The 22137-nt window shown below is 44.0% G+C and overlaps 2 protein-coding genes and 1 non-coding gene across 3 annotated transcripts; 2 read left to right on the top strand and 1 right to left on the bottom strand.

Annotated features, from left to right (window-relative positions):
- Nucleotides 1–791: 791 nt before the first annotated feature.
- Nucleotides 792–3960, bottom strand: LOC134440580 (zinc finger protein 467-like). Its single transcript, XM_063190698.1, has 3 exons — nucleotides 3506–3960; nucleotides 3237–3330; nucleotides 792–3144 (listed from the first exon to the last, which is right to left on the bottom strand). Exons 1-3 carry the CDS (start codon nucleotides 3737–3739, stop codon nucleotides 2039–2041), a joined length of 1434 nt encoding a protein of 477 aa, XP_063046768.1. The 5' UTR covers nucleotides 3740–3960; the 3' UTR covers nucleotides 792–2038.
- Nucleotides 3961–4259: 299 nt separating this feature from the next.
- trnaa-ugc (transfer RNA alanine (anticodon UGC)) lies at nucleotides 4260–4331 on the top strand. The gene has a single exon. It is a non-coding gene; the product is annotated as a tRNA-Ala (tRNA).
- A 4523-nt stretch (nucleotides 4332–8854) lies between these two features.
- mmp17b (matrix metallopeptidase 17b) lies at nucleotides 8855–21778 on the top strand. Its single transcript, XM_063190758.1, has 12 exons — nucleotides 8855–8905; nucleotides 10874–11240; nucleotides 11915–12047; nucleotides 12454–12625; nucleotides 13754–13862; nucleotides 14571–14748; nucleotides 15631–15807; nucleotides 17157–17292; nucleotides 17981–18060; nucleotides 19464–19613; nucleotides 20510–20803; nucleotides 21197–21778. Exons 2-12 carry the CDS (start codon nucleotides 11028–11030, stop codon nucleotides 21619–21621), a joined length of 2067 nt encoding a protein of 688 aa, XP_063046828.1. The 5' UTR covers nucleotides 8855–8905; nucleotides 10874–11027; the 3' UTR covers nucleotides 21622–21778.
- Nucleotides 21779–22137: the final 359 nt, after the last annotated feature.

Below are 22137 nucleotides of genomic sequence, written 5' to 3'. Positions count from 1 at the left end.
GTGCAGTCTTTAACCATTCATTTGCAATGCATGTTCTAGATTTAAATAATCTAAACAGACAGCAAAGAAATGCAAATGACATTTCAAGCCCACACTTAACATTCTATTTACACTCGCTACCACTTTATTAAGATTTTCACAACAATTATTTAGTCTTCACCAAGACTTTTGAGTCACCAAAACCACACAGTCATTATACATTTAATAACACACATATTGAAGTCTCCATTGTGGTTTCCTAGAGGCTGCATCCATTAAAACACATTTGCGCAGCTTCGTGTGCATGCCTCTATGGGGCTGCCTTCCTCAATTGGTTGGAACAAATAAATATTTGGTTACAAGACGGAATCATCTTCATTTACAGTTCCGATTCAGGAATCCAATCCAGGTCAGAATTTAAAGGTGCTTTCAGCAAGTTTGTTTGCAATCATTATGTATGTTCTGGATGTGGGATTTTGGAAGTTCGATATGAATGACCAAAAGAGCTGAAGTTGAAAACAGCTTGATCTGTGGAGGCTAGTTTTAGAGGTAAAATAAAATAAAAAAATTATTCTCTCCCCAACCAGCTCTACATCCTCCAAACAATGCCCCTTTCTAGACCAAGTTGTGCTTGTAATAAATATTTATTGAGTGTAACAGCTGTCCACGGTAATTCTTCCCATACATCAAAACAGACATTCATTAAACAGCTGAAATGTAATTATCTGTCTAGACAAAACAAAAGCCAGTTACCTTCTGATTGGTTAACACAACAAGGGAGCTGTGCCATTATTGCAAACATGACTACAGGCTTGAAGGGAGCCGTAGAATTTATTTTTTTTGTAACATAATTTAATGTATTACGGAATCAGAGGTGATTCTAGGGTTAGGGGGGGATCCAAGAGAAAATGCAAAAGAATGAACATTTGAACTAAATTCGACACTACTGTGGTAAAGTGTGGGCTATAATTCAATATCCAGGGGCTTGGGGCCCCCAAGCGGCTGCTGCCTTGCCTGGTGGCAAAACGCGCCTCTGTACAGAATTTGAATTGAATTTGAATTTGCCGACTGCACCGTTAATGTCATCTCACACCATAAAGCGTAAATTGTCTCAACCTTTTGTCCCCCCCAAATGGCATCATCTAAAATATGCATGACTAGAAATAGACTCAAATAAACAACATTTACATAATGTTGCTTTCAATGTTGTTTATAGTGGGCTTTTTGCTCCAGTCAATCAGTGAAGTTTAGCTGTTTAAAGAAAAATTCCAAAGACCTCGTGGCAGAGGCTGCGATGTACCTTTAACTGCATTGGTCCATAAAATAGCTATACCCCCCTTGCAAAAAGAGGAAACTTACAGAATGATTCATACAAGCTTATACAAGTCTTATATTGTGCTATAAAAGTGCCCCAAATGTTTTTCCTCATATATGAGTAAGACACACATGCATTCCATCTACAATGCTTATATAGCAACACACATTGTAGAGGCTAGTGTTAGGGCAATACACTCAACTCACGATTTGGTTCGTATCACAGACTTTGACCAACAGTTCGATATAAGTTACCCCACGTTTTTTTCAAGATAGCTTTTAAAATCAATTGATTTTTTTTTCTTCACATTTGCCAACATTATAAAATAAAATCATAAATAAAACTATGGTAGTTTATTGGTAGAATATGTTACAAGATGCTACTAATAATAAACATTTAAAATAATAATAATAATGATGATGATTTGAAGTTTGAAAGTACCATCACATCACATCATGTGGTTGTTTTCTGGACTAAAGGGTAACAGCACCTTGAAAGGGTGCATCACGATACTGCCTTCTCTGCCCCTGATACAGTATCGTGATCAGTATCGTGCATGTCTCATATTCTCGGTTCGCTACAATATCGATACAGCCCTAGCAAGTGTGCTTACTCATATAAAAGCATCTAATTTCTCATTTTCCTCATATTAGACATGTATATAGCAATTGAATTACTCTGTAAGTTTCCAGAAGCTACCAGTAATCTGGACTCTGAACACCTAACATCCCAACGCTGGACACTTCACGTGTCCTCCTGATAAAACGGCAGCCCCTCCGCAGCGTGCACCCGCATGTGCCTGCGTAGGACGTGCGTCTGCGTGAAACTCCGCCCACAGTGCGTGCAAGTGAAGGGCCGTATGCCAGTGTGCACGGACAGGTGTATGTTGAGGTGCGTGCGCTGCGTGAAACGCTTTCCACACAGGTGGCAGCCGTAGGGCCGCTCACCGGTGTGGATGCGCTGGTGGCGACGCAGGCTGTCGCGCAGGGCGAATCGCTTGCCGCAGTAGCCGCACGGGTGCGGGCGCAGGCCCGAGTGCACCACCAGGTGGCGCTTCAGCACGTGCGTGTGGGCGAACCCGCGGCCGCACTGCGGGCACACGTGCGGACGAGCCGCCGTCGGCCCAGAAGGGTCTAGCACGCCAGCTGCTGTGGCAGACCCCCCTCCTCCAACTCCACCACCACAACCGGTGGCTTCATGGAGAGCAAAGGTCAACTGAGAAGAAGTTTGATAAAGGCACTGTGGTGAAATGTCTAAAGAACCAGGGGCAGGGGCAGGGGCATGCACTGACTGTTGCCCACCAATGTTCCCCTCTGTATCAGACTCCTGTTTGAGTCTCGTTTGATGTCTAGTACTGACATCTTGTATCGACCTAGTAGGCCTACTGTCCCGGCCATCCTGATGGCAGTCTTCCTCATTCAGTTCATATTCCACCTCACACACATCTGATGAGAGGGCAGTCCTGTCTTTCAGGTTGGAGAACTGCTCTGAGGGAGAGAAGGCGACCTGCTGCTGTTGCTGGTGATATGGCGGTTGAACTTCCTGTTGATGTGCACTGTGATCATATTTGCCATCCTGTTCACAACTCGACTTGTTCTCAGACTTGAGTGGCAAACTGCTGTGGTCCCTGTGAGTTGTGTCACTTTGAGGCAGTGATCGACAGTTCCTTCCTGAACTGTATCCTCCAACATTTGACTCCGTCACGCCATTAGGTCCCTCTGCTGGCCTTCCAGACTGATGACTGTTGACCTGAGTAAAGTTAGCATTCCTGTGATGTCTTGTGATGGATTCCTGGTGATGGTTTAGGGATGGTTCATTGGTGAGTTGGCCATGTATCAATTGGGGTAGAGCTGGTGAAACAGAAAATGGGCAGAGAGATTGAATTAATATGTAGGCTCCATACAGAAGACCTGTTATCAAGCAGATTTTAGAAAGGTCATACCAACTATCCTTTCCCCCTTCTCCTCTTGAAGATTGCTGTGTTGTTCTTGCTTAATCGTGGTGGATATCTCCTGGCGCCCACCGAGGTCCACACACTGCAACAGCACATCAGTTTCAATTACACAATTTCCTGTCCCAAATATGGTCAACTATGTCGATTGCATCTGGACAAACTCTGTAAAATCGTCACACCAACCACATGCCAGTAGAACGTTATAGACTCGGAGAATCTGTTACAAGTAGCTCGCAATAATGTAACAAGTCACGCACCTGAGTTCCAACAGAGTTCACTGTCTTCTTAGCCTTTCTCACTGTTTGCAACTCTCTTTCCATTAACTGCAATTTCAACCTGAGGTTTTCATTTTCTGATTTGCTTCGGGAAATTTCGAAATGCAACACTGCAGCGCCGTCGTCTACTAACCTGCAAATATCCGTCACTGCTGAATTAACAAGTATCTCCATAATTGACACCAATTTGCCCTGGAACAGAGTTGAGCTCGACATTTTTTAAATTGATGTATGTTTGGCTACACAGCAACAGCTAGCCACGTCGAGCTAACAATTCTCCAAAAACGCCTTTAGTTCCAATACCGGATGGTTTGAAAAATCGAGGCTGATACGTTCTCTGTGCAGTATTATCATCCAAATGTTGCCATATCTGCATCTGCTGTGAATAGCCACTGACAAATCCAATAACACATCAACTAGCTACTTGTAACATCACTGCAAATACTGGTGAAGTGGCCGACAGCTAATGTTAGCTGCATGGCTAGTCAGATTAGTCTGTGATGCTAGCAGCCTGACATAGCCTACACTTCCTGAGCTTCCCTGATGAAGACTTGCTAAGGACGCAAAGAAATCAAGGACATGTTTTGTAGCGTTTATGTAAAGAAGGTATGTGTGAATGCCATTACCAGGGAGTTCAATTTGTGACAAGTTGTGGTTAATAGCCGAATATTAAAAGGAAAAGGTTGATAGGGAGTACGGAAAGAGGATATACTATGATTCCTTCGATGAGAGCAGCGGGGATGTAGCTCAGTGGTAGAGCGCATGCTTTGCATGTATGAGGCCCCGGGTTCAATCCCCGGCATCTCCACTTTTTGTCGGCTGTCGTGCATTTCAGTTATTGACAGTGGGTAAGATTTGTAGCAATATAATCACAGTGCCTTTAGCCTATACTGTGTACTTCGTGTGGAAAAATATGAAAAATTCACAAAGGCACATAAAACTATTTAAAATAATGGTTGCCTAAATAGCCTAGGCCTATTCAGTGCCACTCAGGCCCTAGGCCTACGTATTTTATAATGAATGCACATGTCAGATCATGTGGATGCCAAACATTTTCTTCACATATTTTGATGTTCACATATAGGCCTAGGCCAAGTTTGAACACACCTTCTCATTTAATGCCTTCTGTTTATTTAGAGGCTATTTACAGCATTGTATGTTTTCGCAGAGAGCATCAAAACTGTGCCTGATCACATAGAATTATGTGCTTTAGAAAAATATATAAATTCTAGCAGTTGTCCCACAGTGATGTCAGCTATCTATCCACCTGACGTCAACACGACACAACTGATGGGCCTACACGTTTCAACAAGTTTATTTTTTGTCTATTTTCACGTAGCCTATAAACACCAGGCAAGTCAATCTTAATTGAACACAAAAGTCATCCAGTGACTCGTTAGAATTGTTAGTCACCTAGTCTGTATAGCTGATTATCTAGGATTCTAGGTGTAGGCCTATAGCTGATTATCACCTTACCACCTGATTATCTAGGTGGTAAAAAAAGTAAAAGGAGAGGTGAAAAACCCTGCCACAGATTCCTTCCAACACAGGTGACTTTTCCAAGTAACTGGCTATATTCCAAGTGACTCAATATCAGATCAAGAACATGTTTGTATAATGCGTGCCGACAAGTGCCTAAAATTGGTCTTAAACCTCTCGAAATTCTATTTCTACAATGAATGTGAGTTATTGGACGATTTTTGTGTTCAATTAAGATTAACTTGACTGACTTGGTGTTTTTACTTGAAAATCGAAAAAAAAAGCTTGTTGAAACCTGTGGGACTATCGGTTGTGCCGTGTTGACGTCAGGTGGTTAGACAGCTGACATCACTGTTGGAAAACTGTTAGAATTTATATGTTTTGTTAAGCACATAAATATATGTTCATGCACAATTTTGATGCCTTTCATGAAAATCTACAATGTACTGTAATTAAATGGCCGAAAATAAAGAGAATGCATTGAATGAGAAGGTGTGTGCAAACTTTGGCCCATACTGTTTGTTTGTTTCAAATAGGCTTATAACACAGTATGAGATGCCAACTTCCATGCCGGAGCCACACTGGCTACAGAAAACTGCAGAATTATGAAGGGTAAATTGAATTTAGAAGCTGTTTGGTGTTTGTTGGTTGCTGAGGCTTTCACCGTTCACACAGCAACGTTGGAGTGCTGGCTGCTGGGGATAGCAAGTGGAGGCTAATGGTTACTGAGGCTTTTAGCCATCCACTCGGTAACATTACCATAATATACAAAATGTACATCTCCCAAAGGAAGGTTGCCCGATTAAATCAGTGACTAGGCTTTGCGTAAACTCCTGTGTGTCATCAACAGTGTTGTGATTACAGATTAGAGTAAACTCTTTCAGTCCCAGTAATGAGAATGGACAGACCAGTGCTGTGTGAGATTATGTTGTCCCACTTTTCCTCGACAACGACAAATCAGTTTTATTTCTCTCAGTTTTATGTTAAGTGTTAAGAGTTGGCCTAAAGAGTGACGTGTCTCGTGCCTGGGGGCTTTACAGCCACACACTCGGATTCATTAAGATAACTCAAGCAGCATATCCGCTCAGAGGCCATGCATCTGCCATAGGGGACTGCTCCTTGAACTTTTGAACACACAAAAGACCACACTGAACGAGCCATACAATATGTGCAGTCAGGGCTATTTGAGCTGTAGCCTACCCGACAAACAATGTCATTTTCCTTTTTTCTACAAAAGAAGTGTTGTACTTTAGTTGTCAGACACTCCAGGTGTTGAAATAGACGGAATGCTTTAATGTCGAGGAGCTTCCACGTATAGAAAGCATGCTGTTCTTTTTTATTAGTGGCAGTGGCTTGGAATAATCACAGTAGGCCTAATCTTACATCTGTCTCTTTAATATGCCTCTTTATTGTGAGAGCATCTTCATCTTACACATACAAAGCACACGCAAATGCCCATACACACAGTCACACATACACACACATGCACGCACGCACGCACCCACTCACGCACATGCACATGCACACACACTCACACGACTCATCTTTAACTCATCTTCAAGTCTTCAGCTTCATCTGTGGGAATGAACCCAAACATGTGACAGAACATCATTAATAACACGATGACTGAGTTCAGTTCCTCAAGATGTCCAGAGTGAGGTACGGTACGGTCGACTACTGCACTACGACGTTATACAATAGCCCCCCCACAGCAACACTGCCAAGTTCTTGAAAACAGGATGGCAGTTGTCAGGGAGATGAGAGGCGTTCAGTTGGGCCTTTGTGCGTACCATGACTCCTCTCCCACAGGCACATAAACTCCATTCACACATCTATTTCCTCCGTGTTTTTTTGGAGAGTCTGGTGTGTGTGTGTCACCCAGCCAGACCAGCGCTCTGCCACAGCCCCCTCCAGAGGCCGGCGACCCCTCGACCTCAAATCAGGCATCACATTCATGTGGGTCAGGTCTGTCGCCCAGGCAACCGGGGAAAGCAATGGGGGCCATCATCGTTGTTGGCTGGTTTTGTGTGTGTGTGTGTGTGTGTGTGTGTGTGTGTGTGTGTGTGTGTGTGTGTGTCACAGGCCGGCCGGCCCTCGGTGGAGTAAAGTCCTCCTTGATCGCCATAAAAAGTCGGCAGTCAAGTCAGTGTGTGCAGATGGCCACAATGTGCTGAACTTTGTGTGAGTTAAATTTAGTTGCTCCGAGGACAGGGCACTGCTCGTTCATGGAGGTCTTGACAGTGTCCTGTCCATATGAGCTACCAGTCGAGCCGAGCTACCCAGCCATTAAACCACCCCCCGAGGCCGAGGGGTTAGGGTTTGGGCTGTCTTAACAGCATCGTGGTAGCACACCCCACCATGACAAAGCACTCCAGTTCGACAGAAGACAGACTCATATGTTGACTACTGTCAGGTAGTGTTGTGGTTAGAGACACTGAGCAGAGGCAGAGCTCTGGGTTTGGGTTTCACTGTAAAAAGGGAGGAGGGGGATATAGCTACATGGGCCCCATAGTCTTTAGCATTCATGCTGCTTTCTCAATCTCATCCTCCCCAGAGACACTCATTATCCTGCCTGGCTGCAGACATACATGCATACATACATCTGGAAATATGCTTCCCTCTCTTTGCTTTACTTTACTTTACTCTGCTCTCTCTCTCTCTCTCTCTCTCTCTCTCTCTCTCTCTCTCTCTCTCTCTCTCTCTCTCTCTCTCTCTCTCTCTCTCTCTCTCTCTCTCTTTCTCTCTCTCTCTCCTGCTCAGTCCACCCCCCTGTCTCTTTCCTTTTCACTCACTCACTCACTCACTCACTCACTCACTCACTCACTCACTCACTCACTCATAAACTCTAATTCTCTGTCAGTCTCTGTAATGGTCAGTATTGCATTTCAACAGGTGTTAAATCACTTACGTTTAACTATCTCCGACGTCTCAACTAAGCATTTTGAATTCTCGGATTATATGAGATTGTGATCTGAATCGAGCTAATATTATTTTTGATAGTAAGAGTCAGCGTGAGTTATTTGAATTATTTTACATTCCCCAAAAACAATGGTGGTGCACTGAAATGGGTTCGGTGAAATGTCTTGGTCTTTAATTTTTTGAATCCTGCTGTTAAGAGGATTGCAACAAAATTACAGCTCTCAGACATGCCATCGCATTCACTGCTGCGCTTTGCCCTCTCTCTCTCTCTCTCTCTCTCTCTCTCTCTCTCTATCCATCTATCTTGCTAATCCGGTAGATGAGAGGTTTTAGTTAAAGATTTTATACGTTGTCCATGCCCATTGCATCCATGACGACGTATTTATTTAACTTTTTTCTTTTGAGATTTGCCATTTATTTAGTCATCATTCTCAATAAATATCAAAAGCATTTTGTTGATTTTTTTAAAAAAAACATGTCATGGGATATTACAGTGAGTGAGCGAGAATAAAAGGAAATCTTCTTACTGGATCAAAAGAAGCTTTTTTCTTGCATTGATAGCATCTTAAACAACCACACACACACACACACACACACACACACAGTGACTAACTATGATGTATTCAGTGTGTGTGTGTGTGTGTGAGTGTGTCTGTGTGTGTGTGTGTGTGTGTGTGTGTGTGTGTGTGTGTGTGTGTGTGTGTGTGTGTGTGTGTGTGTGTGTGTGTGTAAGTCTGTGGCTTGGTTGGCGGTGTGTGAAGAGACCATTGTAAGCACACAGGGGTCATGGCATTAGCGTAGGGGTGGATAGTAGGAGGGGGGGGGGGGGGTGAGGGGGGATTGGTGGTGGGGCAGGAGTGGGAGGGGCAGATCAGTGAGAGGGACACATCTGTTCATGGAAAGAGGGAGCTGAAGAAGAAAAAGAGAGAAAGCAGAGAGAGAGGCAGCGCAGAACGGAGACACAAACAAGGGGACAGGACTACGGTGAGTGCCTCTCCTCTTAAACTACATACCTTTGGCATAGTGCTAAAACTGCTGACGATTACGCCACAGACATTCAGACACACACAGTACATTTACCTCCTCTACAAGCATGTGTTTTGGTATTTGTTTACATCTGTTTCAGCTTACCAGTGAACAGTGTCCGGCCACTGATTCCTTCCCTGTATAACTTCAATTCTACTTGTGTAAATTGAAAGTGTTCTACTCTTGCCTTTCTGTATCAGCATATTGTTTGTGTCCATGTGAAAGTGAATGAGTATGTCATGGTGTATATGTGTAAGTGTACTGTACATGTGTTGGTTGGTTTGCATGCATGTGAATGCAAGTGTCCTTGTTTGTGTTTGCATATATGCAGGGCTATAAATGATTTTTTTCATCATTAGCCAAATTTGGCCAAACATACACTTGGCATTTGTACAACTGGCTAGTAAGCATTCTTTTCTACCAGCCAAACTGAACATTTACCAGCACTTGGCCTGTTGGCTGGTGTTAATTTAGAGCCTTGCATATATGTATGAATTCAGGTATATACCAGACTTGAGCGTGTGTCCCTTGGCGTTACACACAGCACTTATCGTGCTGCCTACGGCTGTCCTGCTATTTATTATAGCTGTGAGTCAAAATTATTTCTGACGTCTATTTAAGGCCACACCTGCACTATGTTAGTCTCTAATGAAACACATCCACACACACACACACACACACACACACACACACACACACACACACACACACACACACACACACACACACACACACACACACACACACACACACACACACACACACACACACACACACACACACACAGAGGAACACCCACTTTGTTTTGTGCTGTCATGTTATTCCACATTTTCCTGCTCTGTCTTTTCTTATTTTTTACAAGCTCTCCTCTTCCTCACATTTCATCTCTTTCTTTAATCTTCTTGTTTTTGTCCTGTCTGTGTCGTCTTGTTTTATCACCGCGCTTTTACTTTAGCATCTCTGGGGAGCACTGCGGCCGCTCACTTTAATTCCATTAGCTTATGGCTATCCTGTCCCTGTCCCTCTCTCTCTCTCTCTCTCTCTCTCTCTCTCTCTCTCTCTCTCTCTCTCTCTCTCTCTCTCCCCCTCCCACACTTTCTCTGTGTGCCCCATCCTCTGTGTCTACTCCCCCAATATAAACTAACAGTGCTAATTTAATTAAGCTGGTTCCTCCCTCCGCTGGCTGGCTGGCTGTCTGGGTCGGCACCCCCACTTTGTTTTCCCCAGTAAAAATGAAATGTGCTGGGTGGTGCCAGTGTCCGCTATGCCGTGTCCATGTCACATCCTTATGTTAATCCAATCTCCACCCCTCTTTGATGCGCACAACAGCCCACACCTCACCTCTTATGTTAATTGCATCTGCTTTGTCCTGTATATGCATGCATATTACACATGTACTCTACTCACACACACGCATGCAGACACGCACACACACTGTACATTCATGCACACATGCATCCATGCACGCATACATTCATGTGCATTCGTACAATGCAAAGACAGACAAGTTTATTTGTATAATGCATTTACTGCGTAATGCATTTAATGCATATTCTGCGTAAATAGACACAGTATATTTTTTTTTAACAAAAATACAAGCATGAAGCAATATGTAAAATCACAGCAGATTACAACAGATGGTATGGTACACAGAGCAGGAGAGCCGTGGGTTTGTGGCAGAGCTTAACTAATTTTCCACTAATGCTGACCTGAAACTGATGCTGTATAATCCTGACGTGCATGGGGGATTTTGGAATCAGAGTTAATGGCATACAATAGCACAGAAAATATGCCATGTCAGAGTTATTCAGCCTTTTTTCCTTTTTCTTTTTCAAAAGTGAATTGTTTAATAATGTTTGGAAATTTGATGACATTACTACCACTAGAAATGTGCCCATAACTTTATCTTTTTTATTATACTTTCAGACTGACACAGTTTTTCGCTTCTATAATAACCTGCAACATGAGGACGTCTAAGAGGACGTATCCGATCTGAATTTGAGGGAACTCGTCACCATTTCAGCTCCACGTCCGAGTCGACGCTCGCTTCGCCTGAGAGGGACTCCAGTATGTGTGCGGCATGAGGGTCCACTTGTGGTGCTTTCTGGTTCTGTGTGCGTGTGAAGCGCCTCACTCCTCCTCCCTCCCCACCCTCATCTCCACCCTCATCTCCACCACCACCACCACCACCACCACCACCACCACCATCCCCTTAGCGACACTCTCATCTGAAGAAGAAGGCTCCTCCCAGCCGTCCGCTACCCCAACTGTGGACGACAGCGCCCAGCTAGTGGTGAGAGGAGTGTGGGGCAGTGTGTGTGTGTGTGTGTGTGTGTGTGTGTGTGTGTGTGTGTGTGTGTGTGTGTGTGTGTGTGTGTGTGTGTGTGTGTGTGTGTGTGTTTTCTTGTGTGCGTGTCAGTCAACGGATTACACGGCACAGCCCATCAACAGGCTGTGTGTTTGTGTGTGTGTGCGTGTGTGCGTGTGTGCGTGTGTGCGCGTGTGTGTGTGTGTGTGTGTGTGTGTGTGTGTGTGTGTGTGTGTGTGTGTGTGTGTGTGTGTGTGTGTGTTTGTGTGTGTGTGTGCGCAGAAGGATTACACCGCACAACAGGTGTCGGATAATGTCATTGATCTTTAAACAAAGACACCACATTAGAGATGTGATCTGTGATGTGATGTGATCTGCGTCTGATGGGAACCCTGCATTAGACACATGGCCAGACCTGCCCATCGGCCCTCTGATTCTACTCAAAATCAAAACAGTAAATGATAAAAGTTAGAAAGTGGTGACTCTAACACTAGAGGCCTTCGATATTTCCCTTGAAATTGTTTTATAATTTGATATTCTAAAAGTATGGCCATTTCTACATTTCAGTTTACAATGAAGAAAATGAGTCACCATTAATCTGCTTGAACACATCCATCACCCTGTTTTTTTTTGTTTAAAAAAAAATATTCTAAATATAGGATTGGCTGTCAAAGTATGGGTACCTCCCTCCATCGGACGCCTCTACTGGTCAGCTGCAGACCTGGTCAGCTGTCACTCAGGCTGTGAAGGCCATGCAGAAGTTTGCTGGTCTGGATGAGACGGGGATTGCTGGTAAGAAACATGAACAGAAAGTCACAGTATGTAGTGGAAGACAATACAATACAATAATGCCAAAATCCTAACCCCACATTGCTCCAGGGACCGTAACCAATTTAATTACCCTGTAATTACTTAACGTAATTGTAAGTCATTGGATAAAAGCGTCAGCTAAGTGTAATGTAATACATTACAATACAATACAATACAATACAATACAATACTGTATGACACGATAGACTACACAACATAACAATACATTATAAATACATTACATGGCAGCAGGGGTAACAATATGTGTTCAACATTAAGATGATCATAATTGTATTATCTTTTTATCATCTCATGAGCTCTCCCCTTCCATTCAAATGTTCTTTCCACTCATCTTGTTATCCCGACTGTGTCGCTATTTCACGCACAGATGAGGAGACTCTTCGGCTGATGCAGACCCCTCGCTGCTCCCTTCCTGATGAGGACAAAGCAGCCAATCAGCTGTCGGCTTTGCATGGGAAGACCCAGAGCCACCGGAGGAGGAGGGCAGTGACATCCGTGACGTCCGTGACATCATGGGCACGCCGCAATATCAACTGGAGGTATGTGTGCTGTATGTCAGGAGTAAACAAGAGTGCACCATTTTCCTGCTTTTGCAGTTTTTTTCAAGCTGTATTTAATGACGTCAATTCATGACGGAATATGCTTTCTTTTTTTTTCTTTTTTTTTAACATATTTTCTATGGGCTTTTTTGGGCTTTTTTTATTTCGGATAGGACAGTGAAGGTGCGACAGGAAGTGAGTGTGGAGAGAGAGATGGGGTAGGGTTGGGAAATTACCTCGTCCGGACTCGAACCGGGGTCCCCGTGGGCATGCAAGCCCAAGTGTGGGGGGCTTAGCGCGCTGTGCCACAGCGCCCCCCACGGAATATGCTTTCTAACGTTATGTGTTGTATGTTAAATCAAATCTTAAAGTTTCTTTTGTTTAAGACATGAGACATGTGGTAAAATATAAAAAAAACTTTTCCGTGTCTGAAACAAAAGAAACGTTAATATTTGAAGTAACTCTAAGACATAATTAACATCATACATCTGTGTTGTGTGTTGCAACAGCTTTTTGAATTTCCTGTGGCGCAAATGAACCATTTTGAATCTTGAAACTAATCCCTGGAGCCATGTTACAGGTTGATGTTTTGGTCACTTTCACTGTCTTTTTTGTGCACATCTGTAGTTGGTCGGACAGGTGTGTTGGCTATCACTCCCAGTGAGATTACTTGGAAAGGGTCGGATGACTGATGCATAGTGATTCAATGGTTTTGGTTTCGGAATAGACAGTGTGCTGCATTATTCTACATTTTTAATTATTTTCAATCATGTAGAAGAGGTGAGGTATCCTCACAATCTGTAGCTTCATGGGAGAGTTCAAGTTTAAGTCACCGGAGCATCATCAGATGTGGAAAGTAATTTTCAACTTAACTGGGAGCAACAAAGTCGAAACGTTGGCACGATTTGGCACTTCTAATAAAGCAGACAATTATTTACCACATCTGAAGCTCCGGTGACTTTCTTCCTTACTTTTGAATCATATTACAAAAGACATTTTAAGCAAGTCACCTATGATCTTACCCATGTTGTTTCTGGATCTCCTACGCCATCTCCTTTGTTTGTTTGTTCCCAAATGTTTCTGGATGTTTGATGTTCATCCCAATATTATCGTCATTGCTGTTGTCAGGTTGAGCTCCTACCCCGGTGCCTCTGCTCTGCCCCGTGAGACGGTGCGCTCCCTTGTCTTCTACGCCCTCAGGGTCTGGGCAGAACCAACTCCTCTGGAGTTCCATGAGGTCTGTGGCTTACATTTGACAGTTTACTGCATATGGCACATCAGTTACGCAGAGGTACAGGTCAAGTAGTCAAACATAACTCAGCTGAAGTAAATGAATGGCACAATTATTAGTTCACAGTAAAAATAACAGTGTTAATATAACTCTAGCTGAAATTAAGTCCATTCAGGTAACATTATTCCCACTGAAAAATAGTGTTCATTTCCCTCTTTGGTCAGTGTAATATTCTACTCTAGTAGTAAGTCCTAAGTAATACTCTATTCTATTCTCTATTCTACTCAACATTGTGTAAACTTTAAAAGTTGTAGACTTGAAATTTCACTGGCCACCGGCAGAATTTTACCCTGACTTTTGACTTCATTTTACAGTAATATGATTCGCCACAGTGTTGTAAATACTCTATATGGATCCATATAAATCATTCTGAAACATTGACAACCTATTTTTATGGTGTACTTTTGCTCACAGTTTAGATACCATGCCTAAGTATAAGTAGCTGTATGTATGGGCACATTTTGTCAGTCTGCGTGGGTGTGCAATAGGCCTGCAAAGTTCTGTTTTGCAGGTATATTTTGGTGATTGTAAAATTGTTCTGAAATTGCAACAACTGTTCAACTTTGTGGGCACACAAAATCCTACACACACACAGACACAGACACACACACACACACACACACTGACCCTCTCTCTGTCTCCTGCTGATTTCAGGTTCGAGGTGCGGAGGCAGCAGATCTTCAGGTGGACTTCCTGCATGGTCCCCATGGCGATGGGTATCCTTTCGATGGTACAGGGGGCGCCGTGGGTCATGCCTTCTACCCCTCTGACCCGGACAGGGCAGGGGGCGTACATCTGGACGCTGAGGAGGAATGGGCATTCAGACAGCCAGGTGAGGGTAATATCAAGGTACACATACAAGGCTCTAAAGTAGTCCCATAGTGCACACCATGCCATCTTAGGCACGCTGTAATAGTCGTTAAGGAAAGGTTAGCTACCTTAGTACTACTCTACTATGACATGACATAGGGCCTTTAGAAATGCACTACTATTGCACTTGGTCATTGGCATTCTGGTAACCACACATTTATAACACAGTGTTTTATAATAATAATAATAATAATAATAATAATAATAATAATAATAATAATTGTATTTGTATAGCACTGTGTCATACAAGGCATGTAACTCAAAGTGCTTAACAAATGGGGGGAAAAAAACATAACACAGTGTTTTAATGGGTTAACACCAGCCAACCAACCAAATGGTGGTGAAAATTCAGTGTTGCTGGTGGAAAAGAAAACTGACCACTTTGACTTGCGGTGAGTATATGTGTGGCTAGTAAGACTGAACATCCACTAGCCAAATTGCCTAGTGGTGAAAAAAGAGCCATAGAGATACTACCGTCCATGACCCGGGGCAACCTAGTACATATTTTGTATTTAAATGAAACTGTACTGTACTATTTAACATCTAATTTCCTTTGGATATTTCTGCCTTTCTCTCTTTCTTTCTCTCTTTCTTTCTCTCTCTCTTTCTTTCTTTCTTTCTTTCTTTCTTTCTTTCTTTCTTTCTTTCTTTCTTTCTTTCTTTCTTTCTTTCTTTCTTTCTTGTGCTTGTGTGATGTCTTTCTTATTCTCTTGGGTGCTTACATTTTGTCTTGCTTCCCAACTTCTCTCTCTGTGTGTGTGTGTGTGTGTGTGTGTGTGTGTGTGTGTGTGTGTGTGTGTGTGTGTGTGTGTGTGTGTGTGTGTGTGTGTGTGTGTTTCTCCAGCGTCAGAGGGTACTGATCTCTTCACGGTGTTGATTCATGAGCTGGGCCATGCTCTGGGCCTGTCTCACTCCTCCGCCCGGCGCTCGGTCATGAGGCCCTACTACCAGGGGCCCCTGGGGGACCCGCTACACTTCAGACTGGGGGCCCCCGACCTGGAACAGATCACCGCCCTCTACGGTTAGTCAGTGTGTAGCTGTGTGTGTGTGTGTGTGTGTGTGTGTGTGTGTGTGTGTGTGTGTGTGTGTGTGTGTGTGTGTGTGTGTGTGTGTGTGTGTGTGTGTGAGAGAGAGAGAGAGAGAGAGAGGGTGGGTGGTGTGTCTGTCTGTGTCTGTGTCTGAGTTTTATTAGCAAGAGCTGAAAAGAGTTAACCTGACTCTTGCCTGACGAATGTAGATCCACCTTGCTCCACACATTCATCTGGAATCTCTCCATTGGGGTACTTCAGAAGGGGCCAGGCCTTATCCGGTCGGGAGAAGAGCAATAACATCCTTGCCATCAATAATTGCCTTCAAAACAGTTCTCTGTTAATGCTTGAAAGGTGCACCGTATAATATTTTAAGTAGTTCATTTCCAGAATCCATGCTGCTCATTCACAAATGTTACCTTTTTAACGAATACTTACCACCACCATCAAATTCCACCGTAAGTATTCAATATGACTGAGAAGATTGCACTTTTAATACATGAAAAGGGGGATCTTCTCCATGGGCAGCCTTTTTGAATTTCCAGAAACGTACTGTGCTTTGGTCATACCATATTGGTTTATTATTCAGAAACAAATCATGAAAAGATCAAATTTGGCAATAGGCAGCACAGTTTCAATGAACTGCATAGTTGCAATACCTACTCTATTACACTGTTACAGTAGTTAAATAGAAAAACACTCAAAATTGAATGTAGTTAAGTATTTAAAAATGCAGATTTGTACATTTTTAGAGAGTGCAGGATTATGAAGATGATAATCGTCAAAAGTCAGAGTCAAAGGGAGCTGAGAGGCTCTGCAGTGTTAATTCAACACTTAGAGAGTACTCTGGGACCAAATATACTCTAGGTGATCTGTGGCTTGTACTGTGTATTGTGTATTACTGTGTATTGTGTCGGGCCCGTTAATTCATCTCCACCTCAAGGCATTACAGAGAAAAAAACACAATTGTTATTTTAACTCTTAGATAGCTGAAATTAACTCCATTACAGGTAGCATTTGGTCCCATTCAAAATAGTGTTAATTTTATACTTCGGTCACTGTAACATTAACATTCAGAATAACAGAATCAAAGTTGATTCTACTAAAAAAAATTTAAATACTAACACTGGAATGGGGAAAAAAGTATTGAACCCTGATGGCACTTGGAGCAGAGTGGATGGGTAATCTTTTTCTATAGTTGACATTACACTGACCATGTACAAACTTTAACACTGACATTTGATGCAACTGTCAGAGTAATTCAGCTTTCTGCGGTTTTCTATCTGGAGTTACAGTATATAAGTTTACTCTGGAACGTTAACAGCCCATTTGTACTCTGTAGGGAAGAGGAGCAATGACCTTCCCCTGGAGGTCGCCCATGAAGCCAGAGAGCCCCTACTGAGACACCCAAACAAGGCCACACATGGACACCAGCACCATCACCACCACCACAGCCACACACACAGACACTGGCACAGGTACAGACTCATCTTTTTTTCCCGTTCATTTTTCTGTCTGTAGACAAAACTAGACAAAACACTGTGTTGACATTTCAGAATGTCCTAATGATTAGTCAGTTATGTTCCATTATCCATGTTCACTGACGTGTGGAGCTGTCTACTTTTGTCGCCTTTAAAGAATATGAGCATGAACATTTGGACGCATGACAACGTATGGTCTAATGAATCTTTATGAACCCTCACTTCAGTCTTTTCACAACAGCTTTAGTTTTCATGTTGTTAGTCATAATCTGGCATAAAGGGTCATTAATGCATATCATATATTGTTTTATCATGCCGTGTTTGTAACATGGTTATCTCACTCACTCTTTGACACCTTCAGATGAAACATTGCATTTTCATTGTTGCACAATTACAAATACAATTAATTTAAAGAGCTGCGGCTCCAAACCAAATCAACCAATGAGTGAAGCCCTCTTAAGGGAGGGGCAATCTGATTAAATGGGTGTGTGCGTGCTGCTCAGTAAATCACTAGGATTAAACTCCATCAGCTAAGCATTGCATATAGGAGCGGGATTTCTGTCAGTTTCGGTGTATAGCACATTTATAATGAGCTCATTGTGATACACAAGTAGTTTCTCAGATTTTTTCCTGGTATTGAGATGAAGACTAATGTGTGTTTCTCATTTCCTGCTTTTTCTTGCAGTCATGGCCAGGACATTGATCGTTGTAACACCAGTTTTGATGCCGTAGCCAAGATCCGAGGAGAGATATTTTTCTTCAAAGGTGAGTGTTGTTATTTGGCTTTTTAGTTCAGTATGAAATCCTCGTTGTAGGAGTACTAGTGTGTGTGTGTGTGTGTGTGTGTGTGTGTGTGTGTGTGTGTGTGTGCGTGCGCGCGTGCACATGCATTTGAATGCATGTTTGCATCTATGCATAGCTGTATGCCTACGTTTGCATTGTACTGTATGTACATGTGATCATGTGCTCACGTGTGTTTGTGTCCATGGTTGTCTCTGTGTATGTGCATGTTGCTCTGTGTATGTTTGTAGCTACCGTATCTTGTTGAGGCAGAGCACACATACCAGAACTGCTGTATTCATCAGATCGACTCTAATGGATCCACCAGCTGCATGGAGCCTCATCTCATCATCTCCCTCCTGTCCTCTCCTCCTCCTCCTCCTCCCCCTTCTCTTTCCACATCTTCTTCTCTATTTGTCCACTTCATACCTCTAATCAGGTTGGGCAATTGCATCTCTCTCTCTGTCTCTCTGTCTCTGTCTCTCTCTCTCTCTCTCTCTCTCTCTCTCTCTCTCTCTCTCTCTCTCTCTCTCTCTCAAGGGCATAGAGTTATATATAAATGCACACAGCAGTGTGTGAAGCTACCCCATAAATACATAACTGGGTTATACCTGAATTACCCATGTCTACATATACAGTACAGACATACATACAGATATCTGTCTTTCCCAGATTCCCTCCCTCACAATCAATCATCCTGCTTTGTATTCTCTCTCTCTCTCTCTCTCTCTCTCTCTCTCTCTCTCTCTCTCTCTCTCTCTCTCTCTCTCTCTCTCTCTCTCTCTCTCTCTCTCTCTTCCTCCGCTCTCCCCCTCCTTCCTCTGCCCTTTAATCTTTCAATCGTTCTCTCTCTGACAGTCTGTTGGTGCAACTTTTTAATCCCATCAATTTTTTATCTGCTTTTCATCTTTCTCCTTTCGTCTTATCCCTTCTTGTCATATCTCGTATCTTTACAACAAATAAACAATGTGCAAATGAAATGAGCAAGAAGCCATGTGCGTAAAGGAAGAAAGGAAATCAGCACACTGTTACTGCTCACTGATTTATTGATCACAACGTTTCGACCTCAGGCGGTCTTCGTCAGGTGTATAGAAGACCGCCTGAGGTCAAAATGTTGTGTTGAATAAATCGGTGAGCAGCAACAGTGTGCGGATTTCCTCTCTTCCTTTACGCACGTTTGATTTGATCCAGCACCTGTTCTACTGGATGTGCGCGCATCAAATACACTTCTCAAGAAGCCATGTGTGCCTGTACATGCCTGCATGTATATTCTTTTTTTGTAACAGTGCCAAGTGCCAAGCATACACACTGTCCTCTCTATGCCCTCTCTTTCTCTCTCTTTCTCTTTCTCTCTCTCTCTCTTCTCTCTCTCTCTCTCTCTCTCTCAGGCCTGAGCATGTGGCGTGTGATGCGTGGGGGACTGGTGTCTGGGCGTGCAGTGTCAGCACGGCGTCTGTGGGGGGCACTGCCTCCCACCCTCACCTCTGTCAGTGCCGTGCTAGAGAGGCACTCGGACCATGGCATCCTCTTCATCAGCGGTAAGGCTCTCTCTCTCTCTCTCTCTCTCTCTCTCTCTTACCATAACAATTCTTTCCTCCACTTTTCCATTCCACTTTTTGGATTGCTTCATGCCCCTGGTACACAGTATAACAACATAGTATGTAAATGCAGTGCAGAGCAATGTTGCTAAAACACTCCCTGCCAATCCATGAAGTGGAGAGGAGGGCATACTGTAAACCCCCTCCCTCCGCTGCTCCATAAAACACTCAGCAGCAGCCGCAGCACTGTGTGTGTCTGAGGCTGAGAGGGCTGGGTGGGTGGGTGTCTGTCTGGGTTCAAGGACGCGGCTGATGGGATAGGGCATGGGGCCCCTTACTGTATCACTCACACTTCCCTATTCACTCCTGCCCTGCCTGCGGGGCCCCTCTGGGCTGTAAAACTGGGCTGCACAACCAACCAACCACTCACCCCTGGCTGTCGTAAATCCCCACCGCCTGTAAATCAAGCCATTCCTGTCACACTGCAGCACAGACGTGTGCCAAGTCCACACACACGCGTGCGCGCGCTCGCTATGCGTCCCACTACAGTATTTCAAACCTCAGTGTGTCAATTGCATAAATGGTGCTTTAGTGTCATCTATTCAAAAACTGAAGTAGCCTATACTGACAACACTGAGCTACAGTACGGTGTATCAATACAAAGCTAGACTAGATAATAGTCAAATGCATCCCAACAACAAGCTCACTTGAATAAATGTACATAAACACCAGACTTATTTCATTTTTACCTTCAAGCACTGCACATAACACATATACGGTATTAATGAACTCCTAATTCAGACTACTTGTCTCTCTGCTCTGTATGTGTGTACATACGTGTGTGTGTGTGTGTGTGTGTGTACATACATGTGTGTGTGCGTATGTGTTGGTCACAGACTCGCAGGTGTGGCTGTTCAAGGAGCTATCGCTGCAGGACGGCTACCCTCGGCCCGTCTCCAACCTCACCTCGGCCCCCGGGGGCCACCAGGGGCTCCTGTGGGACCCCGAGGAAGGGGTAGCCACCTGGGGGGACATCTCTGGGGACGACCGGCAGGAAACAGGAAGAGGGGGAGGCGGAGGCAGAGGAGGAGGAGGAGGAGGAGGAGGAGGAAAAGGAGTACAGAAGGAGAGTGAGGCCTGGAGAGAACTCATTGCAGATGGGGTGAATGGAATCATCACAGAGAATGACGGTAAGCACAGGGGGTGGTCTCTGCAAACGCTCGTGTTGGAGTCTGAATCTTGAAGTAATGCTCAAAGTAACTCAAATACCATGACTAAACAAAGTGGAAAATGAAGGGCGCTAGTAGGCGGTCAGGTCAGGATGCCTGTGACATGCCTAATTCCTTTATTAATAACCTTAGAGAGTTTCAAATATTAAGGGGGATTTCTTCATCTGGCTCTCTGAAGGTCTTTCCACAATGTTTCCGTTTTTGTCAGACATGGGGAAGTACGTGTAAGCTTGGCTTTAGTTGGCATTTGGCAAGACTAGATTTAAACCTTCCAGAAAGCAAATATTTGACACTAGTATAGTATTACTTATATGAATTCATTTAAAAAGTAATGACTAATTCCTCCTGCCTCAGGATCGACATACCTCTTCAAGGGATGTTCCTACTGGAAGTTTTCCCACCCAGGCTCTGCTCCTGAGGAGGGTTACCCGCGCTCTCTGGCCAGCGACTGGCTGGACTGCCCCACCCCGTCCCCTGACCTCCAGGAGGACGACCTCTCCTTAACACTGCCCGACGACCGGCGGCGGCGGCAGGAGGTTCGACAACGTCATGGGGCACACGGAGGCTCCATGGAGGATACTGCCGATCAGATCAGACTGAGATCAGGCCAACAAAGACACAAACACAGCAGTCGTAGCCACACGGACAGAGACTTGACCAGGGAATCGCCTCTTTACTGGACATGTCCTTGCCTAAACCAGGCAGCAGGGGTCACCAGACTGCAACTAACCATACAGGCCCTTCTGTGGCCGCCTCTCTTCCTTATTCTGATTCAGTAATAATGGACAGACAGTCTATCTGAGGAAAGTTGGAGGTCATTTTCTGCATCCAGAGGCGCCGTCAGAAATGTTGGGCCCCATAAGAGATTCGAATTTTGGGCCCCCTTCAGGGCCCCTGTCAATGCTGTCAATGCTTGGGCCCTTAGAATCTGTAACCGCCACCCACCCCCCCCCCCCCCCCCCCCCCCGGCCCCCCCGCCCCCCCCCCCCCCCCACCTCCCCCCCACCCCCCCAGCAGCACCCATGTCTGCATCTAGCCCCTCTGACTTCACACACAACTCACATGATGTTTAATGTAAAAACGTTTGTATGTTTTTTAATAACTCATGCATACTGTACAAGATCATCCCAACGATAATATGTCAGTAAAGCAATAATGTACAGCAGGCAAATGTCTTTGTAAATAAAGTTAAATTATTATCTGTCAATGCTTTTGTAAGGATAACAAGAGCAGTAGTATGTAGGCTATTATTAATAGCCCATACACATATTCTTCTTCTTCTTGTGGTGATGATG

The sequence above is a fragment of the Engraulis encrasicolus genome, chromosome 23, assembly GCF_034702125.1.
Source record: "Engraulis encrasicolus isolate BLACKSEA-1 chromosome 23, IST_EnEncr_1.0, whole genome shotgun sequence".
NCBI classification, from domain to species: Eukaryota; Metazoa; Chordata; class Actinopteri; order Clupeiformes; family Engraulidae; genus Engraulis; species Engraulis encrasicolus.
The sequence above is the reverse complement of the archived record's forward strand: the minus strand, read 5'-3'. Positions and strand labels throughout refer to the sequence as shown.

Coding starts and splice junctions, on each gene's coding strand:
- LOC134440580 (XM_063190698.1), bottom strand. CDS start 3,739: ATGTCGAGCTCAACTCTGTTCCAGGGCAAATTGGTGTCAATTATGGAG. Junction 3,331..3,505: donor TGAACTCTGTTGGAACTCAG/GTGCGTGACTTG, acceptor GTGCTGTTGCAG/TGTGTGGACCTCGGTGGGCG. Junction 3,145..3,236: donor GAAGGGGGAAAGGATAGTTG/GTATGACCTTTC, acceptor CTGTTTCACCAG/CTCTACCCCAATTGATACAT.
- mmp17b (XM_063190758.1), top strand. CDS start 11,028: ATGAGGGTCCACTTGTGGTGCTTTCTGGTTCTGTGTGCGTGTGAAGCG. Junction 11,241..11,914: donor ACGACAGCGCCCAGCTAGTG/GTGAGAGGAGTG, acceptor TTCTAAATATAG/GATTGGCTGTCAAAGTATGG. Junction 14,749..15,630: donor ATGGGCATTCAGACAGCCAG/GTGAGGGTAATA, acceptor GTGTTTCTCCAG/CGTCAGAGGGTACTGATCTC.